The sequence below is a fragment of the Pseudorca crassidens genome, chromosome 17, assembly GCF_039906515.1.
Source record: "Pseudorca crassidens isolate mPseCra1 chromosome 17, mPseCra1.hap1, whole genome shotgun sequence".
Classification (NCBI taxonomy): Eukaryota; Metazoa; Chordata; class Mammalia; order Artiodactyla; family Delphinidae; genus Pseudorca; species Pseudorca crassidens.
The window spans coordinates 22,387,002-22,404,500 of record NC_090312.1 but is presented as its reverse complement, the minus strand read 5'-3'; the positions used below and the strand labels follow the sequence as shown (position 1 = coordinate 22,404,500).

Genomic DNA, 17,499 nt, shown 5'->3' with positions numbered 1-17,499 from the left:
TTCCTAACTCAAAAACTACTGAAATCTTCTTTTAAGTGTGTACTCACACATTACTGAGTTATGAGGACCTAAACAGTCATACAGAATGCAGAAATAGCCATATCTTTAAAAAATACAATTGAATCCTGTTAAATTAAACATATACCATGAGTAAAAGAGTATATAAGATTATGTTTGAACTGACTTTCCTTCCTTCTTTTTTTTTTTTTAATTTATTTTATTTATTTTTGCTGTGTTGGGTCTTCGTTTCTGTGCGAGGGCTTTCTCCAGTTGTGGCAAGCGGGGGCCACTCCTCATCGCGGTGCACGGGCCTCTCTTGTTACGGAGCACAGGCTCCAGACGTGCAGGCTCAGCAATTGTGGCTCATGGGCCGAGCTGCTCTGCGGCATGTGGGATCCTCCCAGACCAGGGCTCGAACCCGTGTCCTCTGCATTAGCAGGCAGATTCTCAACCACAGCGCCACCAGGGAAGTCCCCTTCCTTCTTTTTAGTTTGCTCTTTGATACTTCAAGGGCGCTTTGTTTATCCACAACAAAATTCCAAATCTAGGCAACTAGAATGCAGGGAAATGAACCAAGAATATACCATCCACAAAGGCAGGGACCATGACCAGCTTTGTTTATCAATATACCCCCTCTGTCTAACACAGTCACACTCAAATGTGTTCACTCTAATAAGGAATCACCATGGGCGGGAGTGCAAATCAGTATAACCTTTCTTGACGGAAATATAGCAACTAAAAGCCTTAGAATTATATATACCCTTTGACCAGTAAGTCCGCTTCTAGGAATTTATCCTAGGAAAATTAATTACATGTGAGCAAGGACTTGAATTCTAGGATGTTCGAGGGCCAGATCTTTTTAAAAGCAAAAACCTGCTAACAACCCCCAACATCCTGAACGAGGGCCCAGGGCGCGCCCTGCTTCACAGCTCACTCCGAGGCTGCTCCACACCGACCACGGCTCCCCGTGGACTCTGTCAGCGCCCACAGCACCCTACACTGGTCTCCTTCTCTCACCTCCTCTGCACGAGGACAGTGAGATACGACGTGTCTCAGGACCCACTAAAGGGAAAAGAGCCAGGGTGCGATCCAGCTGACTGATCCCAGAGCCCCAGTCTTGCCTCGAAAACAATGTTACTGCAAAAAAAAAGGATTTCTCAACTCTTCTTACCCACCACCCATTCCTTCGATCATCTTCCCAGGAGCCGTGTCTTCAAAGGGAAAACCATCCGTAAGAGTCTCACAGGCACACCTCCGCCGGCTGGTCAATCTCACTGACTTGGGGATTATACAAATGGCAGGATTTTTTTTTTTTCTTTCAAATACAAAATTATTAAAATAGTCTTTTCCCTCCAGTGTAGCACTTGTCTCCCAATTCTTCTTTCCCCACTCATAGAACTTGTTATTAGCATAATTATATTTCACAGTATAAAAAAAATAAACATGAAGCCCTCAATTAAAAAGAAAACACACACACACACAGAATCAATTTCATTTTCATACAAAAACATGGTCCTTTGGTGAAATGATTTTTTTTTTTTTTAATTCTTGTGCCCGATGAATGGCCTATGAGCATGGGGCCTGGGCAACCATCACCTGAAGAAATGAAAAGGCGGACCCACGGGAAGCACGCCAAGCGATTCTAGGCCTGGGGACCAGGGGTGCCGGGGCAAGCACACAAAGCCTGGGGCTTCAGGGGCGCTCACCTGGGAGCGAAGAAGTACTACATGCACAGTAGGTACCAGGGCCTCTGGCTCGGGCATCGGGACAAGCAGCACTGGACTTGGTGGCTGAAATGTGGCACCACAGAGGTATAACAAAGGTGATGGAGCCTGTAGGTCTGAGCCTGGTGATGCTTCTGGTCAAGCCTGCTTTATCTTTGGAAATACACAGGTATAAGCTAAATAAAAATAAGAAGATAAATATAATATGTCTAAAACCAAATGAGCAAGCAGTCGAGATTATTTTATTATTATTTTATTATTTGCTAGAAAGACTTTTCAATATGCAAGCATGTTTCTTCCGAGAATTGCCCCAATGTGATCTCAAGAGTCCACGTTAACTCCTTTTCTGGAAACTTCCTTTTCTTAGCTGTTGTATTCTTGAAGAGCCTGGGCCATGAAGAGTTTGCCTAAGTTTTGAGCAGTGAACTCCTTGATGTTCTGGCAGTAAGTGTTAATCTGGCCTGTGCATTTGGGAAAGTGAGAAAGAGAGTCATAATGTTCCACAAACTGTAAAATGACCCAGAATACTAGTCAAACAAGAAAATCAGCATAACACAGAATCATCAGAATTTTATTTTGTTATGTTTTGAATCAAAAACAAAAACGAAGCAGACACAGATTTAGCGAACAAACTAGTGGTTACCAGTGGGGAGAGGGAAGGGGGGAGGGGCAATATAGGGGTAGGGAATAATAAGACGTACGAACTATTAGGTATAAAATAAGCTACAAGGCTATATTGTACAACACAGGGAATATAGCCAATATTTTGTAATAAATTTAAATGGAGTATAACCTTAAAAAACTGTGATTCACTAAATTGTAAACCTGGAACATATAATATTGTAGGGCAACTATACTTCAATAAAATTTTTTTAAAAAAGAGTTAAGAATTCTATTCGTTCGTAAGGGATTAATAAAGAATATAAATTTTTTTTTTAAATAAGCTATCTTCCACTCTTGGTTACATGGATAATGAAGAAAAACGACAACTTTTAAAAAGATTATCAGCAGTCAAGCACATATTAGTTGTCAATCAAAATGTACTGACTGTGCAGACCAGACCAACACTGTAACTAAGACAAGTGAGAAAACAGCAGTAGCTCTTCTTAGCCAGCTAGAAAGGAGACACCAAATCACAGAACTGTAAACTAACCAGACCCACCTGACCCAGATGTTAACTACAGTAGTTTTCAGTCCGTGCTCCGGAAATATTAACAGCCTGCTCCTGCACCCCCAGAGCCCAGACAGAGCATGAGCAAGGAGCCCATGTGAGGAAAGGGCTCCACCACTGCATTAGTCTTAAAACTAATGATCTAATCTGATGCAACAGTTACACATTTCTTGAAAGTATAAGAAATACAATTCTGCTTGAAGTGGCCCTTAAGTAAGTAAGGTGTCTCAGTTTCCCGAATCTCATTTATACAGGTACCAGAAAGCTTTAAGGAATTTGGAATTTCCCCCACACTAAAAATATATCAACAGAATTGAGAAATTGCAGAAGACCCTCTTTTCTCTGAGTTGGATTTTCACTCTAACAAATCTCTCAGACAACTGGCTGACTGAATCAAACAGTATTCAACAACATTCATACAGAAATAAGGTGATTATAGCTAAATAAGGGCATGAATGTTATATATTCAAAATCAAGTCCTGGCACAGGACACAATGGCTCTACTACCTTAAGGCAGTGTTAAATGTTTATCCCCAGAGAAAGTCCATGGAGAGTTACATTCATGTTGCTACAATACAAGTCAAAGAAAGGGAAATACTTCTTTGAGTCAAAAACTTCAGTTCAATTCAAACACCCACTTACAGACTGGGCTCAAGGCTAGGCTAGAACATCAAAAGTAAGGGGTTTGAACTCAATGGTCTTTTGCATTATGAGATGATAAACACTTTTTCTTGGTTTCCATGAAAGATGACTCACACAAAACCTTCCCATTTTAGAAAGTTTATATAATCCCATCTCAAAAGTGTTTGTTTAGATAAACACAGAGTGAAGCACTGAAAGGACCTCAGAAATAACAAAGACTGACAAATTCTTAAATTTCAGAAATTACAGGTGCTAGATTCAAGTCCATCATTTAACCATTTTAAATACACTAACTTTTAGATGTCTTACCCTGTGAATCTCTCCCTGTCTCCTGCTTCCTAAAGAATAAAGAAAACCAGCCATGCTCTGCACTGGCTAACAATACCTGCAATGAGCAGAGAATCCATCCTGGCAGGGGGCTGATGTGGTTTGAAGAGTTTGGACAGATCCTCCTCAGGGAGCGGGGGTTCTCCTCGACTCTGGCGCTGCATATTCTCCTGCTGGCGACGCTGCTGATACTAAAATTCAGAGAGGAAATGATTGGGTTATTTTTCTCTACCTGGGGAGAAAAAAGACCTCCCTCACTTATGTGATCAGCAAAACTCCACTGCTTTGAACTCCAATCTCGGTTTTATAAATGTAACCCTTCATAACTCTTGCTTCTAAGAGGCTAAATATGGTTAACAGTCAAAGAAAACTTCCTTGTTGTAAACTCTAGTGTCACTCTGAGCTCTAAGATTATATAACTAATGATTTAGAAAAACAAAACTGGTTATGTGAGAAACATGGGGCTTACAGGCAAAGAAGCTCAAGATTCATGAGCGAAAGGGAGTAACTTGACCAATTATGACAACGGGGTAAACAGCACTGCAAGTATGATTCATCTTAACTTGAAGAACTAAGTAATGAAATATCATATTGGGGAATTTTTTCAGCTTTATCCTTATTGACCAAAGTAACAATAATACTGATGATGTTACTATTATAACGTCACCATTCCTGTTATTATTATAACAGTAAATACTATCATTTCCTAACAACAGATAATCATCTGTGCTTTAGCTCTACACCGAAGAAAGAATATTAGCACAGATAATGCTTCAAAAACTTTCAAACTCTGGATTCTTAAGACTCAATGCAGACAAAGTGGGGTTATATATAAAGGTATATATCAACTATAAACTTATAGTTCCAACTACAATCAAGACGCTAATAGCTGTGGATTGCTTACAACAGCAGAGGAAATAATATCCCACACACAGCCTTAAAAGGTCAGATAATGGGAAACCAGGGTAGGCTAGTAAAAATTTTAAGTCCTTAGATAAGGGAAGTAACTTGCTTTGCAAAAATTTCTACTCATTATGGGGTATGAGAGTAGAAGTGAGACAAATCTAAAAAGGGTTATGAATGGTGCTAAGTAGGAATAAATGTCAAATGCAAAAATTTATATCATACTAGAATTCTAAAAAATATCTCCTAAGATTGGTTTCCAGAATCAACTGTTTCATTGGTGACAGATTTTCAATTTGATCCTCCAGTTGGGTCTTTTACCTACAGGAAGAACCAGCAAGGGAATGGGATCAAGCTGGTTTTATTCTCCCCAGTTTATAAGAGACTTTCACCATCACCATCTTCACCACCATCTTTTCAGTTAAAAAAATGATACTTTATAGATTTATATGTGTTTTAAAAATTCTATGTGTGTAGAAACACAGTATTTTAAATTTCACTAAATATATGAACATTGGTATTAAATTAATTTTTTAAATATGATATTCGCAGAACCACTTAGTTGTGCTTAAAATCCTACAGTTACCAACATCTAATTTAAAGTACATTTTAATGAACAGAGTAATCAAACACTCACATATATGTACATTCTGGAATCAACCTATCTATGAATCAAATGCTAAGAACATTTCAGAGCAATATAGTCCAAAACAGTATTCCAGGAACTGTGAAAATCATGTGGTCTTCAGGCAACACTAATAAAGATTAAGATTAAATGGCCAGAGCAGTGTGGATGTGCATATGAGAATATCCAGGTAATTCCAGATAAATCTGTATTATACTATCTATTTCACAACAGTTGATCTATTATTTCCTATCAAAATTGCTTGCTCTTAATCACAATTGCTCAGTTTTTTAAATGAACTGAAGACCGCTAACTGTACTGCAATGAGCCACTAGCAAACCAATTATAGTTAGTAAAGAAATGAGCTGTGACCCTCTAGAATCTCTCTGCCTCTGATTTTCTCAATAAATGTATCTCTTTTTTGCATAACCTTGGCATTACAATCTGAGCTTAATCTACCAGCTCTCTTCAAGATAGGTATTTTTAAGTACAACTTGTAAATAATATATTAAGAATATATATATAAAGAATAATCTTTTAAAACATGATAGAGTTACTAGCTAAGAGTCAATGCTTTATCAAAGATAATTAAGATCGTTTTGAAGATGACTCTTGAAGCACCATACTTCGAAAGAAATTCTATGTTTGCTGAATTTTCCCATAATACCAACCTGATGTTTCTGCTGCTGCTGTTTACTCGTGTTCCTCATGTATGTGTTATATTTAACTATATCTTGGCTCATTTCATCCACTCTGTCCATCAGCAACTGGAGGGTCTTCCCCAAATGACTGCTGAAATATAAAGTAAGTATACTGACGTGTCATACTTTAAAGTTATAGCTCTGTCACTGCTCTAAGTAGTTTTGAGATATTAAACTGATCTGCCATTTGCTAAAAAAAATGAAAGCACACACATACAGGAAAGCAAAGGCAGAGGAGAGAATGAGAGTCGGCTTGTTATTAAACTTTCCATACCGAACCCACAACTATTAACTACAAGGGTATCTGAAATAGCTCAATTTCTTAGTGTCAGAGCATACACATGTCAGAGTAGAAAGAGTTAAACATATCTAGCAGGGTATCTAAAATGGGTACTTTCTGAACAATCAAGTTTAACCTAGGCTCAGTACTCCTGAACCTGTTTCCTGAGCCCCGCCTCTGCTCTCCCCAATTGTGCTCCAGAGCATTCAAATCAGTAGCCACAGAAAGGAAGAACCGGCAACCGGACTGAGACGTCTGGCACATGATTTCTCTACCTAGCAGGTTCTGAAAGAGTAACAATAGCATTTATTCTGCAAGGTCAAATGAAGCAAGAGGGCTCCTTCCCCTCTGCCCTTCCTAAAATCTGAAGTACAGTCATTCATCTTTCTTTTCCTCTCCATAAATTTCTACTGCAGCTTACTTACCAAAATCTTCTTACAAAGAGATGCTAATGGTTAGTACAACACCCACCATATTCACTGATTTCTGCCCACAACTATCTCCTACCATGTTAAGGCCCAGTACACGTATATGTACTCTAAAAATCACTAGCTGACAAATAGTACTCATTCATTCATTCCACACAGGTATCTACTAAACACCTATTATGTTCCAGCCTCAGTGATAGCAAATAAGGAGACACTAGTGAATGAGACATTCCTGGTCTCGGTCTTCACTGAGCTTACAATTGATGGGGAGGGGGAGGAGGGAAGAGGGGAGATAAGACACTTAGATAGTGTGGTCAGAATATCTCTTTTAAAAGGTGACAGGCTGGCGCTTCCCTGGTGGCGCAGTGGTTGAGTCCGCCTGCCGATGCAGGGGACGCGGGTTCGTGTTCCAGTCCGGAAAGATCCCACATGTCGCGGAGCGGCTGGGCCCGTGAGCCATGGCCGCTGAGCCTGCGCGTCCGGAGCCTGTGCTCCGCAACGGGAGAGGCCACAACAGTGAGAGGCCCGCGTACCGCAAAAAAAAAAAAAAAAAAAAAAAGGTGACAGGCTGGAAGCACAAGATTAGAAGGAATCAGCCATGCAAAAAGTATTCTAGGTGAAAGAAAGCCCAAGTGCTGAAGGCCTGAGGTGGGTAAGAACTAGACAGGTAAAAAGAGGAGGCCTGGCATGGGAGGAGCACAGAGACAGGCTACGGAGGCCAGACAAGCACACACCAGGAGCCATTAGCTGCCTCGCACAACACCCCAACCACACGGTCACTTAGTGTGAATGAGAACCCGCGACTCTGACATGAATCCCTGGTGACATGTTTTGCCTGAAATTTTAAAATGATTTAGCCTGGCTGCTATGCAGAGAATACACTGGAGGGTAGCAACTAGGAGACAGTTAAGAGTCCACTGTGGAGTGCTGGCAAGAATGTGGAGAAATTAGAATACTCATACGTTGTGGGGAGAATGTAAAATGATGCGGCCACAGTGGAGAACAGTTTGGTGGTTCCTCAAAAAGTTAAACATAGGGTTACCATATAACCCAGCAATTCTACTCCTAGGTATATACTCAAGAGAACTGAAAACTTTTTGCTTACACAAAAACTTGTACATGTATGTTAATAGCTGCGTTATTCAAAACAGACAGAAACTGGGGGAAAAAAACGAAAAGGATGAATGGATAAACAAACTGTGATTTGTACATACAATGAAATACTACTGAGTTATAAAAAGAGCAAAGTACTGATATATGAATGAAACTTAAAGGCATTATACTAAGTGGAAGAAGCCAGACACAAAAGGCCACTTACAGCATGGTTCCATTGATAGGAAACGTCCAGAAGAGGCAAATCCACAGAGACAGAAAGTAACTACTGGCTGCAAGGGGATGAGGGGAGGCAAAGTGACTACTTAGAGGCATGGGGTTTCTGCTTGGGGTGATGAAAATGTTTCAAAATTAGTGGTAATGATTGCACAATACTGCAAATGTATTAAAAACCACTGAACTGTATTCTTTAAAAATGGTTAAAATGTTAGATTTTATTTTACATGAATTTTATTTTAAAACTGCACGCGCGCGCGCGCGCACACACACACACACACACACACACACACACACACACAGAATCTACTGTGGCATTGCAGAGAGAAGTAGTGGCGGCCTGGAACAGCCCAGTGGCAGTGAACATGGAGAAAAGTGGGCAGAACTGAGAGAGGAATCAAGGGAGACTCCCAGTTTCCTGGCTTGAGCAGCTAAACGGTTGGTTACAGCACTTACAGAGAAAGAAAAGGCTGAGGAAGAAATAGACTGGGAATATTGGGAATGACTAAAAGTAAATCCAGTTAAAACATGGATTCCATCTGTAACCTAAAGAAAATAATTAGAAAGCTTTGGCTCTTTATCTTAAATAATAGAAAGAGCATAGATAGATCTGGTGTGTGTGTGTGTGTGTGTGTGTGTGTGTGTGTGTGTGTGTGTGTGTGTGTGTGTGTGTGTGTGTGTGTGTGTGTGTGTGTGTGTGTGTGTGTGTGTGTGTGTGTAAATTTATCTTTTAATCCCAGTCTGGCACTATCTATATTACCTCGATCCAGCAACTTGGTCTAATGACTTAACTGAAGAATCAAGTGCTTTTTTCAAATTAAATTTTATTTCATATTTATCTTATTCCATTGTAATTTTGTGAATCATTTTTCACTTTTAAATATTTCTTCTTTGGACATCAGATTAAGTATTCACTTTTCTGTTCTTTTCCAATTTCTTAATAATCTGATTTTAATTCATCCATAATTTGAGCTGATGGTGCAAGATCAGGAATTAAAATGATTTTTTTTCCCCAATAGCTAATCAAATGTCCAGATCCACTGATTATTTAGTTACAATGCTTTCCAAGTAACTGAAGGGCTGAAATTTAACTATACTGTGCCCTCTCACATGCATTCTTTCACACACATTACTGAGTACATACTTACTTTTCGAGTCACTCTGTTGTAAGATACTATATTCAGTCACTCTGTTATAAGATACTATATAAGACAATGTTGCACTCAAAGCACTCTAGTGAGAAGCAAGGAACACAAAAAGAAATGCAACACAGTGGTAGTAGATTCTATAATAGAACAGAAGCATAAAAGACAGTTTGGTGGGATCAGATGAGACTTTCCAGATTATGTGACAGCTGAATTTTGAGTTTTTGAAGGAGCTGAAGATGGGAGTTGGAGACAAGGAAGATGCAGAGGGACACTGCAGATACCGTGTGTAGTTAGCATGGTCAGAGACACTGGCATGAAAAGCACGATACATCTGAAGAACTGCAAGTAACAGTCCATCAGAAGAAGCACGGGAGAAGGGCAAGACTGGGAAAAAAGAGAGCAATGAAACTGAAGAGGCAAACGACCTCACGGGGCAAAGACTCTTGGAAGTTGGGCTATAAGTTTGGATGCTACTCCAAGGACAATGGGGACTCAGCCAAATATTTTAAGCAAAGGAGTAATATGATCATACAATTTGCATTTAGCAAGATCACTGCAATGAAAGAGGAAAAGGTTAGAAGCAGGAAGTTAGGAGACTGTGAAAGTGATCAGGAAAAGAAATAATGAGGCCCTGACCTAAGGTAGCAAAAGACAAGGAATAAGATGAAATCACCCCAGGAATCACACACAGGAAGACAGACCCCAAGGAACACCGATATTTAGGGATGAGCAGAAGAAGGCTGACTGTGGAGAATGAGAAGTAACCCAGAAGTAACCCAGTGGTAGTATCCTAAACTACAAAGAAAGTATTTCAGGAAGAAGGTTTATCAACATATTAAATTTTCAACACTCTATAACATCCAACAATATCGTGATAAAGTTACCTTTTGCAACTTCAGCGAGAACTCTAACAACACAGAATAGATGGAATACTAAGTGTTTAGGATAAGTGGAAAATGAGTAAATACAGACAGCGACATATAGAAAATCCTATTAAGAGTTTGACTGTAAAAAAAAGGGGGGGGGAGAAAATGAAGTAAAAGGTTAAAGGAGATGGATATTAATGGCACGAGGTCAAAAGGTGTTTTTTCTGTAACTTTGTTGTTTAAGATGATGGTGACTTTAAACAAGTTTAAATGTCCTTACTTACTCTTAGGAGATGCATGTTCAAGTATTTAGGGGTTAAGTGCCACATCTGCAATTTACTTTCAAATGGTTCAGGAAAGAAAGTACCCATTTATGTCTAGAGAGAGAAAGAGAACAGGTGCAAATGTAGCAACACATACACCTGGTGAATACAGGTCAATGTTTATGGGTGTTCACTGTATTACTTATTATCCTTTCAATTTTTCTCAACTGTCGAGCATTAAAAAAAAAAAAAATTAATGGGAAAATCCAGTCAATAAATGTAACAGAAAAGAACCAGTACAGAGAGGAACTGGAGATACCCAAGGAGAGAGGGTGCAGAAAAAGACAGAGCTGGATGAGGCCTCAGGGGAGACACTGATCCCTCATTTTCACCAGTTAAAGAACTGAGGCCCAAAGAACTATATTAAATACAAGAAATACTGTAATTAACTACATGATTACTTGTTAAATAAGTCACTTATGTTCTGAAGCGCAAAAGAAATTCACAGAAGGGAAAGATCACCACCAATCCTTGACTGGGTGATCGAGGAGAGAGCAATGACACTGGAGAAAGCCATTAAGAAGAGTTAACTGCCATTGCAGAGAAAGATCTATTATTTTTTCCAGACCTTACATCTTGGAGACTGACTACACTGATTTTAGCAATGAAAAAGGTGCTACTAGAAGAGAACTTCCCTCTCTACTAAAAAGTGTCTTTAACGCGAAGTACTAACATTACGTGTTGTAGGTATATGTAATTATAGTGAAAGAGCACAAGCACAGGTATGTGGACTTTAAACATTTCATAACACTTCTGTTACTATAGTGCTCTTCAGAAATCTAACCAATAAGAAATACGTGAAAATCTGCACAGTACAGGTCTTGAAGGGCAAAAGGAATTAACAATAATACAGAACTATTTCACAGGTAACACTCATAGGAAATCAGGTCCACTACCAAGAGCAATTTTATGGGGATCTTTTCAGTACCAGTTCAACTAGAATCGTGAAACGGAGTTATTGTTGGCAGTTTCAATAATATAGTCTTTTCTTTTATTTCCAAGGAAAGAAAGAACTGAAAACAGATAACTTAAACAGATGTGAATGGAGAGGTGCAGTGATAAGTCTGCTCTGGCTACAGTATCAATTTGTCCTTATTATCCTTCATGTATGATGCCCACCCTTAGTTTACTTTTTTAAAGAGGAAATAAGAACAGAATTGTTTTTTCATGTGTGAAAAGCCAAAGGCTTGATTTTTAAAAATTAATAAAGGCTGTTATGAAATAACCATTACCAGAACTTCCGTCTAATAATATTAAAATTAAGAATTAGAATTTTTTAAATGAAGGGAATGCAATATGTTTTATTCATAGCATAAAGCAAAGTTATCAGGTAAATGAAAGAACTGGAACACGCATATGGGTTGTGATAAGCAAGACCAAGCAAAATGTTTAAGGAGCTACTTCAGAATGATTCTGATGCGGTTTCTTAGAAAAAGTTTTATGGCAAATGATGATTAGCAATCATCATGCTACTAATGTTAGAAATTAAAATTTGAGAGGTACAAAGGTTACATTACAGTCGTTTAAATTAGTACTATCAATTTGGGCCAAAGTAACAGTCCATTCGTATAAGCACTGCTTCAAGGTTGCTTCTTTTTTTTTCTCTTCTCCCAATAGGAACACCAATTTACCCTTTTAAATAACTTCACATGGAAAGCAAACATATTCTCTTCCTATTTCATATAAAATACAGAAGATTAAAAACTATAATAAAATATTTGTCCAGATCTTAGTTGCTATGGCGAACTGAGAACATTTTCTTGGCTATTCTAAATGCCGCTTTGGACAAACAGACATTACAGACCAGCTCATTGGTAATGGGAAAGCAGAGAAGGGCTGTATTTGTTTTGTATCCTCAATAAAGGAAGCTCGGAGAAAGGTGAAGACGTAAATAATATGTAAGCAAAAGCTTTCACATAGTAAATTTAAAATTATTATATAACTATATACTTAATACATCAAATTGCATGCTGAAAAAGGTTCTTAGCTCAATGCTTTAAATACAGGTGTGCCGAGTGTGTTTGTGAAAGCAATGAAGAAAAATATGACCTTCTAAAAGAGACAAATTAAAGGACTATTATGAACATACATTTGCAGTCAAACAGTACACTCTTTAGTGCCAAATGACCCTTGCAACCTGGCTGTATTACTGAGCCCTCCGTTTACCATCCAGCTTCCATCTCCTTCCCCTGTTAAGACTTTCTAGTGGCCTCTGTGATGAATTCATGCAATGAAGGTGGCACTTCAACCACAGTGCCACCCATCCCAGTGCATGGAGAAGAACATTGGGTATACTGGTCCTTCTGGGTTTACCCCTACTTGTCTTATACTGAAGAAGTACAAAGCCTGCATATTCTTTTGTACTAGCTTCTATCTGGGATAACTAGAAACCTGATAAATAACTGAGCTTCTGTTCCAAACTGGTTGCTTTATGAAAACACACCTTGTTTTTCTAAGCCATTCAGCAAATGCATACTGATAGATTACCTACTTGCTATTAGCCTTCTCCTGCCACAAAACAATCACTAACATCAGGCTTAAAGGGAATTTAAGAGGAGCTATATACATGACTCTGTTCATATTTCTGTTAAAAGCAATCAATGAGGGGAAATGAAACATTAATTTCATAAAGGAAATAATCTGTTTTAGAACACCTCAGTCAGCATTTTATCAATATAATAAATAATATCTTAGCAACTAGACAGCCAAAGCAGTCACAATGAAGCAAATGATGTCACCACTGTCTAAGAAGCAAAAGCCAGTGTGAGGTTCAGAAAATTCTAATTTTGGTTGAAAATTCAAATGGAAAGCTTACTGCTTATAGAGTCTACATCTGAACAAGGGCAAATGCCACAGTAAAACAAAGAAGCATTTTGGTTTTCTCCCAAGCATTATTAAATATCCAGACCTAATACCACGGCCTCTACGGATACTGTACAATAAATAAAGCTGAGCCAAATCACAAAACCCCTCCCCTGTGGGCATGGACCATCTCAAAGCAAAAATGACACAGAGAAGGCAGCAGAGCGTTCCTATGATAACAGGAGCTATTAGTATTCAAACACCACCTCACTTTATCAATAACCACGGTGTTTTTCCTTGGATTTTAGTAGAGCTGGACAAGTACTACATGTTGCTACTATGTCTTAAGAACCTCAAAATGTGCTTAAGTAATTTTCTTCTTGTTTCACAGGTTAAAGTCTAAGTAAAAGACTCTTTTGCAGAAAGTGATAAAAAAGGGACTTTTCATTAGACAGGGCTGCTTACCTGCTAGCAAGACTGAGCAATTCATGTTTATCTGCTACAGCTGACTTCTTCTCAAGCTCCCACATTAGGACGTTGATCAGATGTGAATTTTTAATTACAATCGGCACTTCTTCAAACATGTGCTCAAAGGTGATATTTCCCTTTTTCAATCTGTGAAGCATGTTAAAAATACATTAGTCTGATGGTCAGAAGTAAGTGTTAAACTGATTATTTCATACATTTTCCCTAATTACAGGCCCTCTTCAGGATTTTTGTCTCATTAGCACTTTTAAAAAGGGAGAGAAACTAGAGTTTTACAGAGTCAAGCCTAAGTCGAGTGATTTGAACAACTCTGAAAATGATCCGAGTTGGGGCTATAAGACTAGAAAATAAGACTCTTAGCAAAAGAAACTATTGTTTCTTCACAATCAGGTTATCTTCAAAATTTCAGATACTAAAATGTAAATGCCATAGGAAATCATGCTATATAATCTATATCTAAAATATTTAAAATAGCTAGAAAAGAGAAATACTCTAGTTTTTGGGAAGTTCACTTTAAAAGCCAACTGAACTCAAGAGATTAACAAGTAGCAGGGCACTCACACGTTACTCCACACGCGGTGGCTGAGAACACGGCGAGAACGCAACTCCTCAGAGTTTAGTTATAACTACCATGCCCAGGAACTGTTCAAGAGTTAGCTTTTCTTTTTAAATGCTTCGCATCTTAATTTCTTTAGGAGCCAAATGGTAAACTAGTAATGAATCGTCTGTCCTACATGAAGTCAAAAGCACTAACTTTAATAAGAAATAAAAATTCCTATAATTAACAGAAAATGAAAGAATTCTGAATTTTTAAAATTTTAATGTAAATATTCCAATGCCATTATGTAGGATCACAAAACAGCTTTTTCAATTAATTCTTTGCATACCTGTCACCCATAAAATATCCAAAAAAATCCACATTCCTTACTGAACCCCCAAAAATATTTATATCTTTCCACACACCCCCAATGAAACAGGTCAGACAATAAGACAAACAGCTCACGACTGTTCTGATACAGAACTTACAATCTGACAGCCACTGAACACTCACTCATCCCACCTCCCTTTATTTAATCATACATTTCTTCAAATCCAGTAGCTAATTAATCCCCACTCTAACTGAATTCACTCATGCTGAGAACAACGGATGAGACATTCCATAAAGAACAGTTTAAACATGGAAAGGGAGAAATCAAGTGGCACTCAGCCATGCAGAAACTTCTACCGTCCACATGGCAAAAGCATTACCACACCACCACCGAGGATTCAATACATGTGGCAAACTAATATCTTAAAAGAAAAACACCCGATCCTTAACATATGCCTTATAGGCCCCCAAACACTTACGCTTCGGGAGAAAAATCCTTCTCTTTACAAACTTCCATCAGTTTAGGAGTCAGTCTGTATGCCTTTAGTGAGAGAGACCCTTGGGCAGTTTTTATGGGATCTCAAATAAGGAAAAGAAAAAGAAATTACTAAGAATTCTGTCACTACCAGTGCCCAAATGACACTGGTTCTGGGCACATTCTGTTAATTATCATAGTCTTTGCAAAATGAAGATCAAAATAAATAATCAGAACACAATTTGAAGCAGATTCAAACCAGCATAGCAAACAGTAAGTGAAAATGCAGGAACCTATCATCCTACTTATAATAGGCAGAATAACTTCCTCCCGAAAGTATAAACAGAAGATACAAAATACAGTTATTTTCAAATCTATTCCTCAGCTAGAACCAGCAATCTTGACAAAAATTAAATATAGCATATGTTCTATACATCTTACATACATCTTGTATAATTAGAAGGAAAGTACTAATGAATATTAAACATGAAAATTCACTGGACACATTGTGTAGTTCTTAGTCCACTAATTTAAATAAACAGCCCTTCCAAAATTTATCTGTCCTAACAATCACTGTTCAAATTTTTTAGTTAAAGCAGATTCTAAAAACAAAACCACTAAAGTCAAAGTGCAATCACAGTGTCTCTTTAGTTTTAGAGAAACTAATTTTATCAAAGCTAACGCTTAAACACTCCGTGAGTAAGCGAGCTTAGCACTTGCTGCATAACGGATCCGGCATGCCCATATTCGCCTAAAACCTGTGTTAACATTCATGTTGCCTGAAACTTAACACAGTGAAACTTTTAGCAATAGGTGATAAAATGAAAACCAAAATAGATTGAAACAAGTGGAAAATTCATCAAGGTCTGATGATGCAATGTTTCCAGCCAGTATAAGTACACTTTAACAACTTGTTCTTTACTGTAATCCAATTGTTAACATACTGAAACAATTTGGGGGCAGCTCATAAGATTGATCGTATTCATTAGTATTTTTTCTGACAGATACTCAGGACGTTACATTTACTTCTCAGCTGGAAACTATATGCAAGTCTGCCAGATATGGCAAACTGTGAGTGTTTGGGGAGGGGGAAGGCTATAAAGCTGTTAAATTGCCTACAGTTCTGATACAGCACAGAACATCTGGTCTGGAGAGCTTGAGGAAACACCATTAAATAGGCCGAAAAGAAAAAAATCTTTGTGCTAAGAAACAGTCCAGGTTTTGTACGCTGCTGTCAGAGGTATAAAAAAACTTGGCACACTGTGTTATGATTGGTCAGTCACGTACAGAGCCAGACACTCTAGCAATCGGGGTTTGTTAGACATCTGGTCTAGTTCCACCAGCCCCTTCAAATGAGGGAGGGGAGATGGAGGAATAAAAATGAAGCAGCTACTCCAGCATTCCAAAATGTACACATCAGGGCTCTGATAGCAAGAAAAATAAACAGAAAGAAGGAAACCCTGTCTAGACTTAGCTGCTGCTGAGGCTGCTGCAGAAACAGGGTTGGTATTTACTTGAGAAGGCCTGCCAGGCTGCTCTTAGAGGCGAAAAGACAGAAAGCAAAAATAGTAGTAGTAATAATATTAAGGGAAGAAAAGAATAATAAAGGAAACTCCTACTAACCGTAAATGAGAACGACAGATTCTTCAATGGCATGCTGGTAACTGAACTGAGAATCCAGAAGCGCCCGGGTGACGAACGAGCCGTAGTATGTGGACTGGTACCAGCCCACGTGGAGATGGTCGATGTTTACATGGCGAAGGCTCCGCATCATTTCCATCTGATATTGGACTAGACGATGGGGACAAGGGGGACAAAAGAAAAACTATTTAATGACATTACCCATATTAAAAACAAGCCTTTTTGGAAACAAACTTCTACACAACTGTTTATTAGCTAAAGGGAACAGGTTTCCAGATTTTAAATTCATTTGCTTCACATATAAAGAAAACAAATTAAGCTTTCAAATCATTAGGGCATTCCTTTTCTCATTAACAAAAACACATTTTGTAGAAACAGTATTAAAAATCTAATAATAATGCCTTATTCCAAACAAGTAATTATTTATTAAATGTGTCTCCACTTTTAAGGAAAAAATTTGTGTAATTACTAAATTGGATGGTTGTAAGAAGTTATGTTTGAATTAATAAGTTGAGAGTAGTTATCAACGTCTTCAACACAGCTTTTAGAACTGAGAAGTTAAAACCATCAAGAAAACCAACAGGAAAACAATTAACTACCACATTATTTAAGTATGAACAGGACACAAGCTGTAGCTGATTAAAAATAGAAGAATTCATTTTTGCCTTCAACTGGTGCCCCCTGCTGCATGTGCTAAATTTAGAAAAGAATTCTTTTTTCTTGTCTGTGTGTTCCTTTGTGTTAAGTAATCAACAGTATT

At 38.2% G+C, this 17,499-nt stretch overlaps 1 protein-coding gene across 2 annotated transcripts in view; it reads right to left on the bottom strand.

Moving 5' to 3' along the window:
• Positions 1-1,961: 1,961 nt before the first annotated feature.
• EIF3H (eukaryotic translation initiation factor 3 subunit H) overlaps positions 1,962-17,499 on the bottom strand; it is an 87,225-nt gene continuing 71,687 nt past the window's right edge. The window contains exons 3-8 of one of the 2 annotated variants that reach the window (XM_067711437.1): positions 16,722-16,889; positions 15,103-15,202; positions 13,735-13,884; positions 6,064-6,181; positions 3,923-4,055; positions 1,962-2,185 (exon numbers count right to left, since the gene is read on the bottom strand). In XM_067711437.1, the coding sequence (XP_067567538.1) occupies positions 2,088-2,185; positions 3,923-4,055; positions 6,064-6,181; positions 13,735-13,884; positions 15,103-15,202; positions 16,722-16,889 (767 nt within the window). In that variant the 3' untranslated portion in view covers positions 1,962-2,087. Of the gene's footprint in view, positions 2,186-3,922; positions 4,056-6,063; positions 6,185-13,734; positions 13,885-15,102; positions 15,203-16,721; positions 16,890-17,499 lie in introns of both variants that reach the window. The other variant, XM_067711436.1, reaches the window with a different exon arrangement.